At 38.4% G+C, this 19,099-nt stretch overlaps 1 protein-coding gene and 1 pseudogene across 6 annotated transcripts in view; one reads left to right on the forward strand and one right to left on the reverse strand.

Moving 5' to 3' along the window:
• Window positions 1-210: 210 nt before the first annotated feature.
• LOC128110553 (glyceraldehyde-3-phosphate dehydrogenase-like) lies at window positions 211-1,408 on the reverse strand (annotated as a pseudogene).
• An 8,935-nt stretch (window positions 1,409-10,343) lies between these two features.
• Tmem196 (transmembrane protein 196) overlaps window positions 10,344-19,099 on the forward strand; it is a 61,684-nt gene continuing 52,928 nt past the window's right edge. The window contains exons 1-2 of one of the 6 annotated variants that reach the window (XM_052739221.1): window positions 11,292-11,338; window positions 11,916-11,937. Coding sequence is in view for 5 of the 6 variants with exons in the window: in XM_052739217.1 (XP_052595177.1) it covers window positions 11,192-11,356 (165 nt within the window). In the remaining variant the exon portion in view is untranslated. Of the gene's footprint in view, window positions 11,357-11,915; window positions 11,938-19,099 lie in introns of all 6 variants that reach the window. The other 5 variants (XM_052739217.1, XM_052739220.1, XM_052739216.1 and 2 more) reach the window with 5 other exon arrangements.

The following is a 19,099-nucleotide window of genomic DNA, read 5'->3' on the forward strand; positions in this document are numbered from 1 at the left end:
AACTTGTATTACCAACCCAAAGCTATCTTGATGTCTTTTTTTTTTTTTTTGGTTTTTCGAGACAGGGTTTCTCTGTGTAGCTTTGCGCCTCTCCTGGAATTCACTTGGTAGCCCAGGCTGGCCTCGAACTCACAGAGATCCGCCTGGCTCTGCCTCCCGAGTGCTGGGATTAAAGGCGTGCGCCACCATCGCCCGGCCGATGTCTTTTTTTTATGGGTGCAGTGAACTTTATTGATGGTGTTCAAGAGAGTAGGGCTCCCTAAGCCCCTCCTGTTGTTCTGGGGGTCTGGGATGGAAACTGTGAGGGAGATGCTCAGTATCGGGGACTGAGATGGGACAGGAACTGCTCAGCAGCCAAGGGTCTCTCTTGCTGTCCTTGCTGGGGTGGGTGGTCCAGGGCGGGCTTCTTACTCCTTGGAGGCCATGTAGGCCATGAGGTCCACCACCCTGTTGCTGTAGCCAAATTCATTGTTGTACCAGGAAATGAGCTTCACAAAGTTGTCATTGAGAGCAATGCCAGCCCCAGCATCAAAGGTAGAAGAGTGGGGGTCACTGTTGAAGTCGCAGGAGACAACCTGGTCCTCAGTGTAGCCCAGGATGCCCTTTAGTGGGCCCTCCGATGCCTGCTTCACCACCTTCTTGATGTCATCATATTTGGCAGGTTTCTGGAGGCGGCATGTCAGATCCACGACGGACACATTGAGGGTAGGAACACGGAAGGCCATGTCCGTGAGCTTCCCCGTCGCTCTGGGATGACCTTGCCCACAGCCTTGGCGGCACCGGTGGATGCAGGGATGATGTTCTGGGCAGCCCCACGGCCATCACGTCACAGCTTCCCAGAGGGGCCATCCACAGTCTTCTGGGTGGCAGTGATGGCATGGACTGTGGTCATGAGTCCTTCCACAATGCCAAAGTTGTCATGGATGACCTTGGCCAGGGGGGCTAAGCAGTTGGTGGTGCAGGAAGCATTGCTGATAATCTTGAGTGAATTGTCATATTTCTCATGGTTGACACCCATCACAAACATGGGGGCATCAGCAGAAGGGGCTGAGATGATGACCCTTTTGGCCCTGCCCTTCATGTGGGCCCCAGCCTTCTCCATGGTGGTGAAGACACCAGTGGACTCCACAACATACTCGGCACCAGCCTCACCCCACTTGATGTTGGTGGGATCTCGCTCCTGGAAGATGGTGATGGCCTTCCCGTTGATAACCAGCTTCCCGTTCTCAGCCTTGACTGTGCCGTTGAACTTGCCATAGGTAGAATCATACTGGAACATGTAGACCATGTAGTTGAGGTCAATGAAGGGATCATTGATGGCAACAATATCAACTTTGCCAGTCTGGAAGGCAGCCCTGGCAACCAGGCATCCAATTCGGCCAAATCCGTTCACTCCAACGTTCACCATCGTGGTCAAGAACGAGGCTGGCACTGCACAGAAAGATGTGGCTATCTCTGGAACAGGGAGGAGCAGAGAGCCTATCTTGATGTCTTTTAAACTTACACACTTTACACCTCTTTAGTGAGTTTCTTTTCTGAATTTGTTAACAAAGACAACTATAACTAATTTTCAACTCCCTCAGAGACACAAGAAGGAACTAATATTACCTAAGTAAGCAAGAAGTGCAAATAAGCGACTTCCAAAAAATATAAGAAATGACAGAAACAGCTGGCTTCCTGGACAGTCACCCAAGGTTCCTCTGTAATGTTGGGGCATCCATCTTTGACCTACAAGCTTAGCATATCTGATAGACTTTTCTGTGAAGCAGGATTTTCTGAAGCCTTCCTACCTTGTCTTGACAGTACTTTCTTTTGTGTCCTGCTTGTCCATTTTGGACAGCATACTGACAGCAGTCAAGGCAAGGGCACTTTCTTGTCCAGTGACTAACTTTTGCCACAAAGAAAGTAAACTCCATAAGGAATTTCTACAATGGCCGTAATCTTCTCTAAAGGAGATTGGTGCTGCCAGGAGCAAACATGTCTCATTGCCATAAAAATAAAAAAAAGAAACTATGTTACTAAAACATCTTAAATGCCATATTCTGCTCTGAAGTGTTTGAAGATGACCTATCTAAAATATATTTCTGCTTGACCTTGAAAACATACCTAATATGACTACAAGTTTGATTGTAATAGGTGACTAACTACTAACTTATATTTCTTTATATCCTAATTAGTTAGTAATAATAATTTTCAAGAACTAGCAACTTGCATTACATTGCTAAATGAGTTGCATAGGTACAATACCTTGAACAAGACTAGAAATACATGTGCAGTATATTCTAACAAAATCAATCTCAAATTTGTATCAATACACAAAATTTATATACAATATTCAATAATCCAATCCAATGTAAAGTGTTTAAAACTAGTAGTTTCTTTTTAAAAGTATATTCAATAATCTACCTTTTATCTTACCATATCTATATCCTTTCCTTTTACTTTTCAGAGCAGATTGAATAATCCTTTTATCCTATTATTCCTGTATCTCTTTTTTTCAGAGTAGATTCAATAATCTACCCTTTTATCCTATTATTTCTATATAATACATTTCTATATTATATCCCTCTTTCTTCTTTTAGAAAGAGATTGACGGGCTGGAGAGATGGCTCAGCCGTTAAAGGCTAGGCTCACAACCAAAAATATAAGAAAGAGATTGACTATGACCAATAACAATTTTTAACTAACCTCTAAGCGAAGACAAACATCCATAATCCATTTTTTGGGAGTGTGAGCATAGTTTTCTAGGCTACTTCCTACTGATTGGGTTGCTGGTAGTCTTATGGAGACACAAAGAAAATTTAGGATTATGGTCAAGTCCTTATTGGAGTAGTCTATGAGGCTGTATCATCTCAGCTAGCCATCTCAATATTGTCCTGAGCTGTTTGTAGTCCAACGCCAAACTTTGGGTGGTGTTTGTCAGCTTGGTGACATTATCATTGTCCTGATGGAGTCATTGTTGTGGGGTCCCATCATCTTTTTGGAGACTTCAAAGTTGCTGTTAGGCATGGTCATGGTTCACTGCAGAAAACTGATAGAGACTCAAACCTGAAATCATGTATAGGAAGCTAGATGAAGCCTTTTTTTCTAGAATTAGTTAGTACTCTATATGAACATTAATATCATGACAAAAGTTTAATGTATATATATATACATATATTAATCTTATAAATTTTGATGTAAAATTCATACCTTAAGAAAATTTTAAAGAGTCAAAATAAATATTAATAAAGGCTATTTTGAGGTAATTTTCTTGTGTTTCAGCTATGCTGGAATACTAAGGGCCTGCTGTGGTAGGGTTCCTGTGCTTTAGTGGAAACATATTTTCCTGGCTGTAATTGGTTGTGTTTTTACACTGATATTTAAGCATCTGTGATTAGGAGGATTGTAAATAAATCTGGGTGCTGATATCTGGTATTGTGGTTATTAGATGTGTGCTTTGTTTCTTGGATTCTATTGTCCTTTCTGGTTCATAGGAGAGTGTGGTGACTATGGTTTGCCTGACATGAAATTCTGGGATCCTGCTAAGTGTGGCCTTATCAGTTCTTGGCAAAATGTGTTTCTGGGTATTGAGATCTGACACTTAGGAATGGGGGTGGACTGGGGAGGGGGGCTGAGGTAATCCACAGGAGGGAGCAAATCAGGGTGTTTCACCATGATCTATTTAGTCTTCTGTAATGGGAGCAGAAAGCAAGGAGAGGCCACAGCAGAAGGTCTGCTATAGAGCTGTGGTTGAGTCTGGGGAATTGAATTTGGTAGATGGTGGGATAGATGAAGGTCTGCAGTTAGCCTACTTTCTTCCCTGGCAGGAGTAGCTTGTGGGTTCCCAGGGAGTGCCTGCTAGACTTGGGGGCTGGGATAAAGTAATGAGTTGGGGGAAAGGAGATTAGGAGAGAAAGATCAGCAAGATCCCTGGATGTGGGGGCAGGGAGGGAAGGGAGGCCTCAGCAGGTTGTCTTCTTCAGAGTTGAGATGAGACCCAGGTAATTGAATTTAGAGGAGCTCAGTGAGAAGAGATCTGTTCCCCGCTTCCCTGGCTTGAGTCATGAATCATGTTTTCATTCCAATCTTCCTTAGAATATGTTTTCAGTGTTTGAGCTTACATGTAACTTCTCAATAAGATGTGATGTATGTGGGTAGGAAAGTTGATTAGAACAGTTCAGAAGAGATTTCTTTTAATCAGACTTGTGTTTTATGTTATTGAAGATGTAGGAAGTAGAAGAAAATACTAGTTTTATTTTTATCTCAATGGTATAAACAATGAACAGAATATCTACTGTTTCTTTTTACTCCCAACAACTGCAATTTGTATGTTGGCTGGGCAGAAAGAGCTTTCTTTGAAATTTGCAAAACTTTGTAAATTCCCATGTATATGAGCTGATACAGCTGGGGTCTAAAGCCTGTAGTTGGAGGAATAGACACTGCATATTACTGCATTTTCTTATTACTCTTAAAGGGAAAAGCAATTTATATTGCTCAAATACTTAAAATTTTCTCATTAAAATCATTTTCCAAACTTATGATTAGTTTTCCTATTTTCTGAGATATGAATATTTTACATAAAATTATTTTAATTCCCAGGCATCATTAATATATTTTGAATTAAATTTTAACAGCTCTTTGGAGCTATTGAGATTCATAGGAATTTCCCCACCAACATCCAATTATCCCAGTCTGCTGTGGGATGTCTTTCTGGATGCTGTGAATATGTGTTGCTCTGATTGGTTGATAAATAAAACTGTATTGGCCTATGGCAAGAAAGCTTAGAGGCAGACAGGAAATAGAAGCAGATAGACAGGAAGAAGAAAGGAGAAGGAGAGGGACATCAGCCTGCCATGCAAGGAACAGCATGCAGGCAAGTAGTAAGCCACAGAACATGTGGCAAAACATAGATTAATAGAAGTAGATTAATTTAAGTTATAAGAGCTAGCTAGCAAGAAACTTGCTATATGCCATGCAACAAATAATTAATATAAGCCTCTGAGTAATTATTTTTTAAGTGGCTATGGGACCTCAGGCTGGGTGGGACCAGAGAAACCTTCTAACTACACCAGTCTACTGTGCTTTATAGGTTACTGTTTTTATCGTATGTTTTTTTCTAATAAGAGATTCATAAAAGCATTATTACTTACAAATTGAAATACACACAAAGTATAAAGATGAAAAAATGCCAAAGCATTACCTAAAGTACTGGTAAAATTGATGTATAGTTCATTGCAGAGTTCTTTATATATGTTTTTCAAAATAATTATGATGGTTTGGTTTATTTATTTGATTTTAAAGTATCCACAGATATAAAAGCCTTTGAAAATATGATTTTAATGGCTGTCAATGATGTATCTGACAGCTTCATTGCTATTATTTCACCATTATCCCATTTTAATTTTCTCCTAAGAATAATAATGTAATGAATATTCCTGTATGGAAAAGTTTTATATCATCAACTAGAGAGGAAACTCAAAAGTTGGATTATTAACTCAAATAATGACAGTTTAGGTAATATTATTGCTAAATATATTTTAAAATATGCCCATTTATCCTCAAAGTATTTGTAAGAATTGCTATTTCATTTCTTCCTAATGATGCTAATTGCCATCTTAGAATAAATATTTCTGGTGCACTGGGAGTAATAATTGATCGTAGTGTTCATTTTACTGTCTAGTCTAGAATTTTAAAGCATTTTAACTCCATTTGTTATTATTTTTAAGATATAAAAACTACCTGTTCGTTACACTGTGAAAATTTGTGAGAAATTGTTTTCCTTCTTATTTAGCTACTAATGTATGAAAAAGAAAACTGTCATAAATGCTTCATTTTTTGTTATAATCCTTCTTTTTCTTTATGTCTTTAAATGACTCAGTAAAATAAACAAGGAAAATAATTATGTTGATTTGTTGTAATTAGATTCAAAATGAATAAAGGCCTAATGAATAATGTCTAGGAAAAAATGTTATTGTAATTGCTATAGTTTGGATTCAAAAGGCACCCCTAATGGCCCCAGCTTTGTATTACTTAAATAGCGGAAACTTTTACAGATGGAGATCAGTTGTTCATAAGAAGATGTTTAACAGTTTCTATTCATTTACTTACTACTCAACACATGATTTACAGTTATATTCAGAATTTTGGTTTCAAGAGACAGTTGTCTATTTAGTTATAGCTCCAACAAAGTATCTGGCCAGGGGTCACCCATGTATCCAGAGACTGACATGCATATCTTACTCTGTCAGTGCTCCTTTCACTTACTATTTAATTTTAAGATGGCATGAACTTACAAACTTCCTGAGCAAATGCTTGTAAATACCTTGGAAAAACCCAGAATGCCAATGCTTCCTGCCACTGTAACAAATAGCTGAGTAAACAACTTAAAAAGAGAAAAGGATGTTTGGCTCAGAATTTTAGGAATTTCAAGTACTGATCCCTAGGCCTTGATGTTTTGAGGCTTGTGATGAGGCAGCAGAGAAGGGAGGGGAGAACATGGAGGAGAAAACCCATTCAACTCTTGGCCAGAAAAGAAAGATGAGAGTCCCATAAGCCACTGGGACTTTTCACTTTGGTTAATGTAACTTAATAGCTTATTCTCATCATTTTCTCTTACTTTTAAATGGGTATGTAAATGATTGCTCAGTTATCAAAAGTACATAATAGAAATAATTGTTACATATTTAAACACAAATTTGGTCATGGGAGTATCAGAAATCTTAAAAGGATGTGAAAACTATCTTTTTCTGGCCACAATATTTGTGCAAATCTCAGCATTTCAATGAGTCTCTATAGACAGATGTTTGATTCTCATTAAGATAGAAAATGCAGAAATAGAGTGCTGGTTAAACAGACTACTAACATTTGCTTGATAATGTGTTCAGGTCTCCTATGTCTTTGATTATTTTTCCCATTTGCTCATCTATTGACTTTCAAAATCACCAAATGCAACTATATGTTGTTCAAATCTTAAATGGTCTTATTAATAAAAAAAAAAAAAAACCGGGAGCCAGATATTGGGGTGAAAGCTGAAAGATCAGAGAAGCAGAGCAAACCACAGCTGACCTCACCTTGCCAACTCCTCAGCTAATCCTGTTTCCTCAAACTGAGAGCCTCTGAGTCCTCACCTGAAAGGATCTCAGCAGAACTGCTTTAATTCCTGTTTTCTCACACTTTATATACTTTTCTCCACCCTGCTGTCACTTCCTAGGATTAAAGGCTTGTATGCCTCCCAGTAATGGGATTAAAGGTGTATGCCACCACTGCTTGCTCTGTTTCTAGTATAGCCTTGAACTCACAGGGATCCAGATGGATCTCTGGCTCCAGAGTGATAGGCCACCACTGTCTGGCCTCTATGTCTAATCTAGTGGCTGGTTCTGTCCTCTGATCCTCATAAGTTTATTAGGGTACACAATATATCACCACAACTATACACTTTTACATCTCTTTTTTTGTTTGTTTGTTTTGAGACAGGGTTTCTCTGTGTAACAGCCTTGGCTGTCCTGGAACTCACTTTGTAGACCAGGTTAGCCTTGAACTTACAGAGATCCACCTGCTTCTGCCTTCTAAATGCTGGTTGATTAAAGGCATGCATCACCATCTCTGACCTACATTTCTGTTTTTAATTCTGTAACTTTTCCCTCACATGCTTGAAGTTCTGTTATTAGGAATGTTCACATTAGACATCTGGCTATTGAGGCTCCCCTGTGAGTGTTCATGACTTATACTTTATTTGTTTGCTATTCTATAAACTACTATGGCAGAAGGGAAAGGTTTGTTAAACAATATTTGTTATCCAGGAATATGAATATCAGGAACATAGGAGCAGAACACATGATTCTTCCTTTGGAATCAGTGTATCTGATAGATTGATGGGCATTGCAGCCAAAATAGGTTCCCGTGTGCTGATCAAGTGATTGTTACCAAGATCAACCCTTCATTCATTGTTGGATTAATGGTGCTAATTCTTTGGTTTGAACCCACCCTCAATTCCTGTTCTTGTGGACCTTACATCATAAAAGCATACTTTTAGAAGTCATGCAAACAGAGAAGAGCAGAGAAGCAGCCATAAGATAGAAATCAGCAACCTACCCATGAAAGGAAATCCCATAACTTTGCCCTGCTCTATTAGAAGTCCATCAAGATGGCCAGTCCACACTGACTGGGAGGGCACTATACAGGATTTTAATTCTAAAAGGCAGAAATCATTGCAAGGATGGGTCAAGAGGAAGCAGCTGCCATCTACCTGGTGAGCTAATCTTTTATCTCTTATCTATGTCTGTCTCTAGTAATAATTTGGTTTTTAATTATATGTTATCTATTGATAACATAATCATTGTTTCTCTTCCATTCACTTTTAACATAGTTAAATTTATATTTAAGTGTGTATTCTTCACAAAACATATAATTGAGTCTTTTTCCCTGTTTATTCTTTCTGATGATTTCTGCTGGTTATTTGTAATGTTTATTTCATCATTTAAATATATTTAATGCAGTTATTTATATCATTGTATGTCCAGGACTAAGGAGGTAGCTCAGATCTCCAGCACACACATCAAGCCTAGGTATGTCAGTGCATAGCTGCATCCCTGGCACAGGGAGAAGCATGGCAAGTGGAGACAGACAGAGCCAGTGGACTCACTGTCCACCCTGTCTAACTGAAATGACAAGCTCCAGGTTCAGTGAGAAACCCTAAAACAAAACAAAAAACAAAAAGCAACAGAAAAACCCCAAGATGTGGAGCTTTAGAGAAAGACATTGAATGTTGACCTCTGGCACCCACATACCATCACACAGGCACTATGCACCACCATACAAGCACTGTGCACATATGCAACAAACACATTATTTGATTTCTTGGTTCCTACTTGTCTATATATTTTCTTTTGCACTTTTCCTGCATTTTGTTTGAATTTCAAATACTTTTTAGAGTTTTACTATTTGGTATTAGCTTCTTAGCTGTATTTCCATTTCCATGTTTCTTTTTTTTTTTTTTCGAGACAGGGTTTCTCTGTGTAGCCTTGCGCCTTTCCTGGAACTCACTTGGTAGCCCAGGCTGGCCTCGAACTCACAGAGATCCGCCTGGCTCTGCCTCCCGAGTGCTGGGATCAAAGGCGTGCGCCACCACCGCCCGGCAAATGTTGCTATTTTAAATCCATAAACTACTTGAGAAATTCTGGCAACTGGCCATCTGAGTGGAAATGTTTTGAGAAGTGGAAAGGAACATGACTTCACTAATTATCAGTCAACATAAATATGTAAGTTGTGCTCTAAGTATTAAAATAGCTATATTTCTTAATGTTTAATAACTTGTAATCCTTCTTCTTTGATTTTTTGTTAATTTTGAGGCACGTGACTCAATTTTAAAAACTCGTAGAGTAAACATATCATAAATGAGAATGTAGAAGTTAAGCTATGAAGCAAGTCCTGAATGAAACGTTTAAAGGTGAAACTGACACTTCTCCAGAATTAGGGCTTCTGTTTCCTCAACATTGAGCTTGAAAAAAAGAATATGAGGCATGTTTGGAAGAAGCCAAGATGCCCTCAAATTGTGGGTTATAACTGGACCCCCTTTGTCTACATTTTCCTTCAACTCATCTCTAACTTAAGAACCAGTTTTTTAGAAAGATGATTGATGGATCCATACCTCAGAACCCTCCCCATTCTGAATATCTTTGATGCAACACCTTGAGATTTTTCCTGGGGCAAAATCAGAGAATATAAAACTGATTCATGCATAGCAATTTCCCTATGTCTAGGCTCCCAAAAGGCATCAGAGAAAGCAACAAAATTGCACAAGCCATGCTTGAGCCCCTGCTATAATGATTCAGAGAAATTGAACATGGCCAAAACCAGGTATGTACTATATCAAACATTTTCTTCATTTATAAGTAATGCTTGTTTTGGTGTACTGCTTAAGTATACATATCTTGACTTTTCAGTTTTTATCTTTTCGAGATAAGAACACAGGTTCTCTATCTTGCTGGGTCTGACTATGTATCTCTGGATGTGTGGGCACATGGCTGGCGAAGGAAGTGTGGCTCTAGCTGACTGCTTCTTCCCCCCAGGATAAAACGGTGCCAGGAAGTGATGGAGAGAGTGGACCCTCTCTCTTAATGAAGAAGCTCCAGCCTGGGCTCACCGAGACAGAGGAGTTTTTCAATAAGGGTCCCCTGGAATTTTTGTGTAATCAGGGGTCTGGTTTCTCTCCACTCTGGTGCACTCGGCCTTCCTTTGCTCTTTGTTTCCCAGGCAGAGAAAAGTACATGTGGGGAAAGTTTTGCATAGAATGAGCCCACATTGACATAGGCATCAGGCATAGCCACTCCTCCTGGATGGGTAGAAGCCCAGGAGGGACAGAGTAGGGGAGATGCAGAGGTAGAGAATTTGGGATCCTGGGGTTAGGTCCAGGGGCGGGGCAAATAAGGGGTCAGCCAAGAGTATTGGTCCAAGACCCACAAATACATCAGGATTTTCCCTCCTCCGTCAGCCTCCTAAGCCCCAATGAGGTCATAGCGATGAGAGAGAATCAGATCAAGAGAGAGGGGGAGGAAGAGGACGACGACGGAGAAAAAAACCCAGACGGAAAGAGGCCATCAGACAAGGTCGCGTTTTCTGGCGATACAGCAAGTGCAAGAAATGTGGTGCTGAGCACCATTCACCTGCTCTGCCTGGAGACCTAGGGATTCACAGAAGCACTTTGCGATGCCAGGAAAACAAAGGAGGGGAGGCAAGAGGACTGGCGGAGAGGGGTTGTGAGCAGTCCCCCTTTATCTCTAGGAAGCCAAGCTCTGTTCCTCCACTGGGAAAGAGGAGGGAGCCTGAGAGGTGCAGGAAGCTCCTGGGAGCGCAGAACCCAGACGCGGCAGAACTCTGGACAGCGCCTTGAAGCTACTAGGGCTCACATCCAGTCTGCTCTTCAGTACCCGGCTCCCCAGTGCTGGCTTCTGGACTCCCACCCACCGCCGGCGGTTCCTGTGTGAACGCGCCAGGGGCTGAAGCAGCCCTTTCTCCTCTGGCCTGGCCACGGAAATGGTTCTCTGGTTCTGGAAATCCAGACCTTTTGGATAATGTTTTGTTGGTGAAGAGAGAAAAGTTTGAGGATTTGGACTGTGGTAGGGGGTGGAAGGGGCTAAGGAGGACTTTGGAAGAAAGAAGGTGGATGATTGGCTTCCTTCTCTGAGCTGGAAGGAATGATGACCCAAGGAGGATGTGCACCAGCAGCCAGATTATTGGGAGCCTCTTGGTGCTCTCTGTGCTGGAGATAGGGCTCGGGGTGTCCAGCGTGGCTGTGGGGGCAGTCAGCTTCAGCCTGGCCCTCCGAGAGCACACACCGCAGCTCGGAGACTCGTCCCCGGTATGGAGCGGGGTGTGTGTACGTTGAGCCATTTCACTCTCTCTTTACCTCTTTTCGGGATGATCAGTGTGCGTGCCTTAGTCACTGTCTCCTGGGGAAACAAAATTATAATTCTCCTCTGCCTGTAGGTTCGCATTGACAGGCTGGGCTGCTTTATATTGTCCTTTTATGTATTGGGGGAAGCTTTTTTCCTCTTACCTGGGCTTAAGACCCAAATGAATGGTTGGCTTTAAACTTGAGGGGAGGGTCAGTCTCCACTGGCTGATTCTGCAAAAGACTGACCAGTGTTAATCATTACAGGGTCACACTTGCCAAGGGCAAACTCACTTGTCGTTTATGTCTTTTACTGGAAATGTTACATCATTTTATTGTACCAAGAGCAGGCAGGGGTAGTTATCTGGTTATCTCTGGGCAGTATGATCAAGGTGCACCGATACAACAGTGATATGACCAAAGGGGAAAGTGATCTGAGACTTTGAAAGGTCTGAGAAGGGGTGAGCACCATTCCAGAAAGCACTACTTTGGATTTAGCTTGCCACCTCTCTGATACTCACCTCTGAATATTCTGTTGTTCTAGGCCATCAGTTAAACAAACAAAGGTAAGGAATGTAATGTCATTCTAATTGTAGAGTAACTCACTTTAAAGAGTGCCTACCTGTTCAGAAAACAATGTTGTTTTCTTCAGGTCAGGGGCAGACCTAAAAGCATCTTGTTTGGTCATATACCCTTTGCTGCCACCAAGAATCAATAAAATAACTACCTGATCATAAAAAAAAAAAAAACACCTTTCTCTGTGTGTGTGTGCATGTGTGTGTATCTGTGCATGCCTCTCTCTCTCTCTCTCTCTCTCTCTCTCTCTCTCTCTCTCTCTCTCTCTCTTTGTGTGTGTGTGTGTGTGTATCTGCCTGTCTGTCTGTCTGTCTGTCTTTCTGTCTGTCTGTCCCATCTCTCTTCCCTTCCTTTCCTTCCTCTCTCGCCTATCTCCTCAGAGCTACCATTCCCATGGATGTCTCTAGCTCGATTGTATTTTCTGCATAATTCATTAGGAGGCTATTCTGTTGTTAACAATCCATACTGTATTTAACAATCACAATTTCATCACTACATTACTAAGAGAAAAACCATTTAGGAATTTAAGAAAATCCATTCCAAAGTCATTCATAAAAGGTGTTCTGGTCCTCTGAGTGCTGTGAAATTGTACCTTGGGTAATTAGCTTTTATACCCCCCCCAATCGAGATACATGTTTATAAATTGCAGAACTTAAAAGATTTTTTTAAATGCAATTCTAAAACTGAATTTACCCAAGAATCCTTTTTCTTAATTACATAAATTTGTATTTACTCCCATTAACTACCTTGTTCTTTAATATGGGAATGTTGCTGATGGAGGTAATAAGTTTGAGTTTGAAAGAATAAGAGACACATCTTAAATTTCACATCTAATGTGTTGCTATAAATATTTAAGAGTTGTGTTTGTTATAGTTATTAAAATTTCTACTGGACAACTGTCAAAATAAAGTGCAATGCCAACATGTAAAGAAAGAGAGAGAGCCGGGCGGTGGTGGCGCACGCCTTTAATCCCAGCACTCGGGAGGCAGAGCCAGGCGGATCTCTGTGAGTTCGAGGCCAGCCTGGACTACCAAGTGAGTTCCAGGAAAGGCGCAAAGCTACACAGAGAAACCCTGTCTCGAAAAACCAAAAAAAAAAAAAAAAAAAAAAAAAAAAAAAAAAAAAAAAGAAAGAGAGAGAAATGTGATCTCCTGATGGCTAAAGAAAGAAAAGCCTCGTATAAGCAAGTGTCTCCCCATTATTTAAACACAAGAAATTGAGTGAATTAAAGTAAACTGTCTCTAAATGATATCTTAAAATCATTTTATCTTTAATATCTTTTAAGTAACTGATAGCTTGTTATTTTTAAAACATAATTAACCTTTCCTCCTTCCCAAACAGATATTGTATAAACGAGCTAATATATGCACATGTGCAAAAAATTTTTGAATCAGCTCAGAGAAAAGAAAACAAGTCATTTATATTGATATAGTCATTATATAAACAATGATTTATACTTTAATTTGATTTTTTATAGTAAGCACAATTCACCAATATTCCTGGAAGTATAATTTTGAATATTGTAATGTGGTTTGGTAAAAATCAAAAGATTCAGTCAACTGAAGGAATTATTTTGAAATTGAAATGTTCAAATAATTACTCTGGTTTTTGTAAGTTCAAAAGACACAAAAAATTTAATTTGTAAAGAAATAAATTCCCAGTTGGGTAATCATGGTTTTCAAGTTACAGATTTGTTAAGCATATTATTGAAAAGTTTTCAAATTCTTTTGTGATATATTTTGGACTATCTTTTCATTCCTTCTCTGGTAAATGCATATAACCAATATTTATAGAGAGCTCAATATGTGAATGGCATTTTACTACTACAGAAGCTATAAAAGATGAGTCAGAAACAGTTTTCAATGGATATCACCTGGCAAAGGAAACAAAGTAGTATATCACTACCACTGGCAGAGGTAAGACGTGAAAGTATGACCTCAGAGAGATAGGGGTAAAAGAGGAAGAGAAAAGTTGGCAAAGACAGTTAAATACCCATAGAAGTACTAATAGCCTTTAAGGTTTCCTGGAGTTGAAATCAGTATGTCAAAGTGTTAATATCTCATGAGATAAGGTCTTAAGGCAAACTAACTGGATGTAAGTCCCAGAACTACCATTATGTAGTTGGGTAACTCACAAGTTATCTCATGAAAAAAAAAGAGTTGGCACATGTATCAATTAATGGATAATGAACAATCATTTAGATAAGTGTATCACAAGCATAAAGTAAATGTGAGCAACTAGTCCTGGATACCCAAGATTGCAGAGGTGGGTGTAAGAAGTGAGAACCTCTGGGGCAGTGTGGGTGGAGGCAATGGACTAGGATGGAATAGGATGTCAAAAATCCTTTGTTTTTATAAGGTTTAGGTGTATGAGAAAAAGATAAAGACAGAAAGAGTGATGGTGGCAAGACCATGACATGCTGTGTACCAGCTGAAGCAATAGATTTTCTCATGTTTGTAATAATCATCATTATAATAGTAATTCGTACATCCCAACGAGACTCCAGGAAGACAGAGGGATACTGAATAAAAAAATCATTAATTTCTCTGGGAATTTATGAATTAAAAGTCTGTATTTTTATGAATACAAATGAGACACACAATAATTAACCTGTCAGAATTTAGAGTCTAAATAAGACTGTGTTTTGATAAGTGCATGAAATTTTACTTCAAAATATTAATATCATTATTACAGATTTCTGAATTAAATTTACAGTCAGTGGGAATAAAGGTTGCATTGCAGAGGATTATTTTTATAGAGAGAGACTGAAATAATGGAAGTTTTAGGAAGCTATATGATTATTTGACTTCAAATATGCTAATTTTTTATGGCTTAAACTGAAGTAATACAAAGGTAAATGGCTTTGACTATGTAATATACGTGTTACAGAGATGATTTTCAGGCACTATTTCACAATCATAAAAAGGACATTCTATGATCAATCCTACAAATGAGTACAATTAGATCCTTTAATTTCATTTCATAGGAAGAGTATAGATTTCCATATCATTTTTTCTTTGACACTTCATTATAGCTCAGAAATTCATAATTAAACCAAAAACCAAGAATGCATAACTGTGAGGTGACAGCGAATGAACCATTGAGCAAGTTGCTTTGGAAAAGACAGATATGTAAGTCAGAATCAATTTGAAAGACTTATTGAATGGAATTAATTGACATGGTTGTGTTTCCAAGTTACTGTGTGTGTCGCTAATCTTAGCCTACAGAGAGCATCCTTGAAAATAGGGATGGATCAGTAGCATGCAGGTCACTGAACCACTTACTCTATGTTGTTGGTCTAGCTTGGTATTTAGAAGTCTAGAGACTCAAATGATAGCATTCAGAATAGTCTAAGTCTGAATTGTATTTGATTGATCTCATGCTATAATTCCAGCCATCTTTATTTGATACTCATTATGTAAGGTTTAATTTCTTAAATTTTCTATTCTTGATTCTCCCACAAGTAAACTATAAGGCAATTTCTTTTGACATTTTTAATACTTCCCTTATGTAAATCATTAAGTTTGAGTAAGTTCATTTCTTATTTTTCTGAAGCATACTTGGTGTTGTATTTTAACTTTATCTACTTAATAACTTTGATATTTTGCCTGGATGAGTTTTGTAGCATAATCAACACAGATACCTGTCCTATAGACTCTTAGCTCACCATGGCAACAACTCAGCCAACTATAAGACTTTTTACACTTTATTTCAACCAACTATAAGACGCGTTTTTACATTTTATTTCAAAGATAAGATGTAGTATGTAAGTGATAATTGCATCAGAGTTTTAATTTTAATTTTTAAATATGTCAGGATTATTTAATGAAAAACAGAACATTTTAAACTCCTTAGTGACTTTAAAAGTATACAACTTTTAAGCTGAGTTATTATTTTTCTGCAGTGACAAAATTCCTTATCATGTGATGTAAATCCCTTCCATATCCTCAGATAAAATTATAAATGTGTATATATATATATATATATATGTTCTGCTTTTAAACTAATTTTAATTATATAAGTTATCATAAAAAGATTCCTTTAAGATGTTGATTTAAAGAATACCAAAGTTCTTTTTCTTATTCCTCATCAATATTAGTCTCCACTCTCATATTAAAACCTCAGGGACATTTCTCCTTAAATAAATACCCATGTTTTGGTGATACAACACAGCTGTGGTAGAGTTTCTAGGTATAATGAAGACTATTAATGAATTCTGTTAAGGCCCAGGCAGAGACTCTTATGACTCACATTCTCATTTTCAAATGTGACTAAGTATTTATTGGTATTAGGAAATCTGAAAAGGTAAGTGTGTTAAACTTCTAGAGAAGGTGATTATTATTCAAGGAATTATATCATGCATCAAAAGAAACATAAGTATATGTCACTTCTAATACTGAGTGATAGTGGGATGATGGAATAAAATGGTGTTCTGACTATTATCTTATGAGATGTTCTTACATCTAAACAGTGTTCATGGGTAAATTGCATCTGTTAGAGTTTTCATCTAGTCTGTGATTAATCCAAAAGTGTAACTTGCCTTGATTTCTTTGTTTAGGAACAATAGAGAATGGAAATATTTGTTAGTAATTCACTTTATATAAACATGATCCGAACAAAATCACATCTATTAATTTGGATGCTTTTGACTAAAATAGTTGAGTTGATTTTTTTGTAGGGGCTTGGTTATAAGCCAGTCAAGAGATAAAAAAGTTTTGTATAATTACTTACTCTTTGTAAAACAATCAATTCTATTTATCTTTGAGGCATACCCCAACCATCCAATCATAAATGTTTGTTTTCCTTTTCAATAACAGCTACCATGTACTTTGGTATATACATATACATTTGCACATGTGCGCACATAGCATACATATACACAACCAGAGGAGACACTTTGGCAGTTTAATTACTAATTAATATTATGTCAGAAATTTCTTTTGAGTCATGAAGTCTACAAGTTATTGTTTTACTTCATTTAAAAAGCAGAAGTCTTGTGATATAGATTAATGGTAGAGTAATTTCCTAGCATGTTCAAGACCATGAGTTTCATCCCCCATACCACACTTACACACAAAATATATCAAGCATGTATGCATATACTTGCACACGTGCATGCACATGCACACACACAGCAGACTAGAAATGTCTCAGATTTTTTATTGTGTCAGATTTTGGAATAGTTGTGTATATATAGTGAGTAATTTGGAGCATGGGACTCCATTTTTAAAATGAAAGTTACTTATGCTTTATATATATACCTCATATACATAGACTGCAGGCAATTTTACACAATATTTTAGTGAATCTGCCTTTTGGCTCTGAAGCATTACATGAGGTCAGCTCTGTAATTTTCTATTTATAGTATTTCATTAGCATTCAAATAATTTTATATTTAGAGAAGTTCAGATTTCAGAATTTTATTTTATTACTGAATAAAAAAATGAGGAGCTTGTGTTATGGCTTGGTGTCAGAGTGCACATCCTGTGTGTGGGTACATACCACACACACACACACACACACACACACACACACACACACACACACACACAGTTTACAGATAGTGTGTTTATACCAAGATCACTAGGCCTAAAGTTGATCAAAAATATCTAACTTTATTGCTTGAGTAACAATGAAACCATCTAATGGCCAGTGTACAGTTAGATGTTTCAGCCGGGCGGTGGTGGCGCACGCCTTTAATCCCAGCACTCGGGAGGCAGAGCCAGGTGGATCTCTGTGAGTTCGAGGCCAGCCTGGTCTCCAAAGTGAGTTCCAGGAAAGGCACAAAGCTACACAGAGAAACCCTGTCTCGAAAAACCAAAAAATAAAAAAAAAAAATAAAAAAAAAACAGTTAGATGTTTCAGCATGTGAAGATGACAATGCCCAAATAACTAGGTGACTGTAAGTAGAGTACCCCAATGAGCATATTTTTAGAAAGGATTATGCACAAAGAACTGTGTAGCCACTTTCCTCTGCAAGGATCAGAGCTATGCATTCTTTCTCACGAGTGCAGATCTAATCTGTAGATACTTCATTCAAACTGAGTAATAATCAGACTAGAGTCTGACATCTCAATAACACTAGATAAGCTTTCATCCAGAGCCTTGTACAGAGCAGGTGTCCATGCATGTCTGTTGCTACTGTCCCTCTGTTACCCTTCTGCAGTGGAGACTATTGGGGTCTCTCAGTTCACAAGTGACGCCTTGGCTCATAACATATCCCTAACATTCTTAGTCAACCATAATTTGGCTATTCTTTGTGTTCTTTGTGTGAAATGTGTATTATTAGGTTTTGATTTAATTGAGATATGTACATTAGCAACTAGAAGAATATGCCAAAATATCTATAAGAGAACAGTTATGTAAGTATTCAGTCTAGAGGCAAATGTGTAGCATGAATTTTAACAGTTCTTATTAATAAGATCAAACCCGAGGCCAGTTATTGGGGTAAATGCTGAAAGGTCAGAGTACCAGAACAAGCCACAGCTATCTCACCTTGCCAATTCCTCAGCTGGTCCTCTTTCCTCAGACTGGAAGCTTCTGTGTCCTCATCCCAATGGCTCTCAGCTGAGCTGCTGCTAGAAGTCTGAATGCTTAACCAGCCAAAATGTTTAACCAGGCCAAATGCTTAACCAGGCAAATGCTTCTAGTTTCTGGTCCTCACACCTTATAAACCTTTCTGCTTTCTACCACCACTCCCTGGGATTAAAGGCTGCTTTCTGGGATTAAAAGCATGAGTCACCATGCCTGGCTGTTTCCAATGAGGCCTTGAACTCACAGAGATCCAGAGGGATTTCTGTCTCTGGAATGTTAGGATTAAAGGCGTGTGCTAACATTTTCTAGCCTAAGTATCTTGTGGCTTTTCTGTTCTCTGACCCCAGATAAGTTTATTAAGGTACACAATATTTTGGGGAACACAATACCACCACACAAGTGAGAAAAGTAGCTATTGGTATTATATACCTCTCTCTTTGTTTTTCTCTTTAAATAGGCTAAAGTATTCAAAACTACAATAAAAATGTTCAGTAATCAAACCTATTAGACAATTAGGTAAATTAAGCAAGCCAAATAGTAGGGATATGGTGACTGCTATCTGTATTACAAAACAAAGTCCTTACAAAACATTTAAAGACTTAAATATTTCTCAGAAGA

The sequence above is a fragment of the Peromyscus californicus genome, unplaced genomic scaffold, assembly GCF_007827085.1.
Source record: "Peromyscus californicus insignis strain IS unplaced genomic scaffold, ASM782708v3 Scaffold_15__1_contigs__length_86483966, whole genome shotgun sequence".
Lineage (NCBI taxonomy): Eukaryota > Metazoa > Chordata > Mammalia > Rodentia > Cricetidae > Peromyscus > Peromyscus californicus.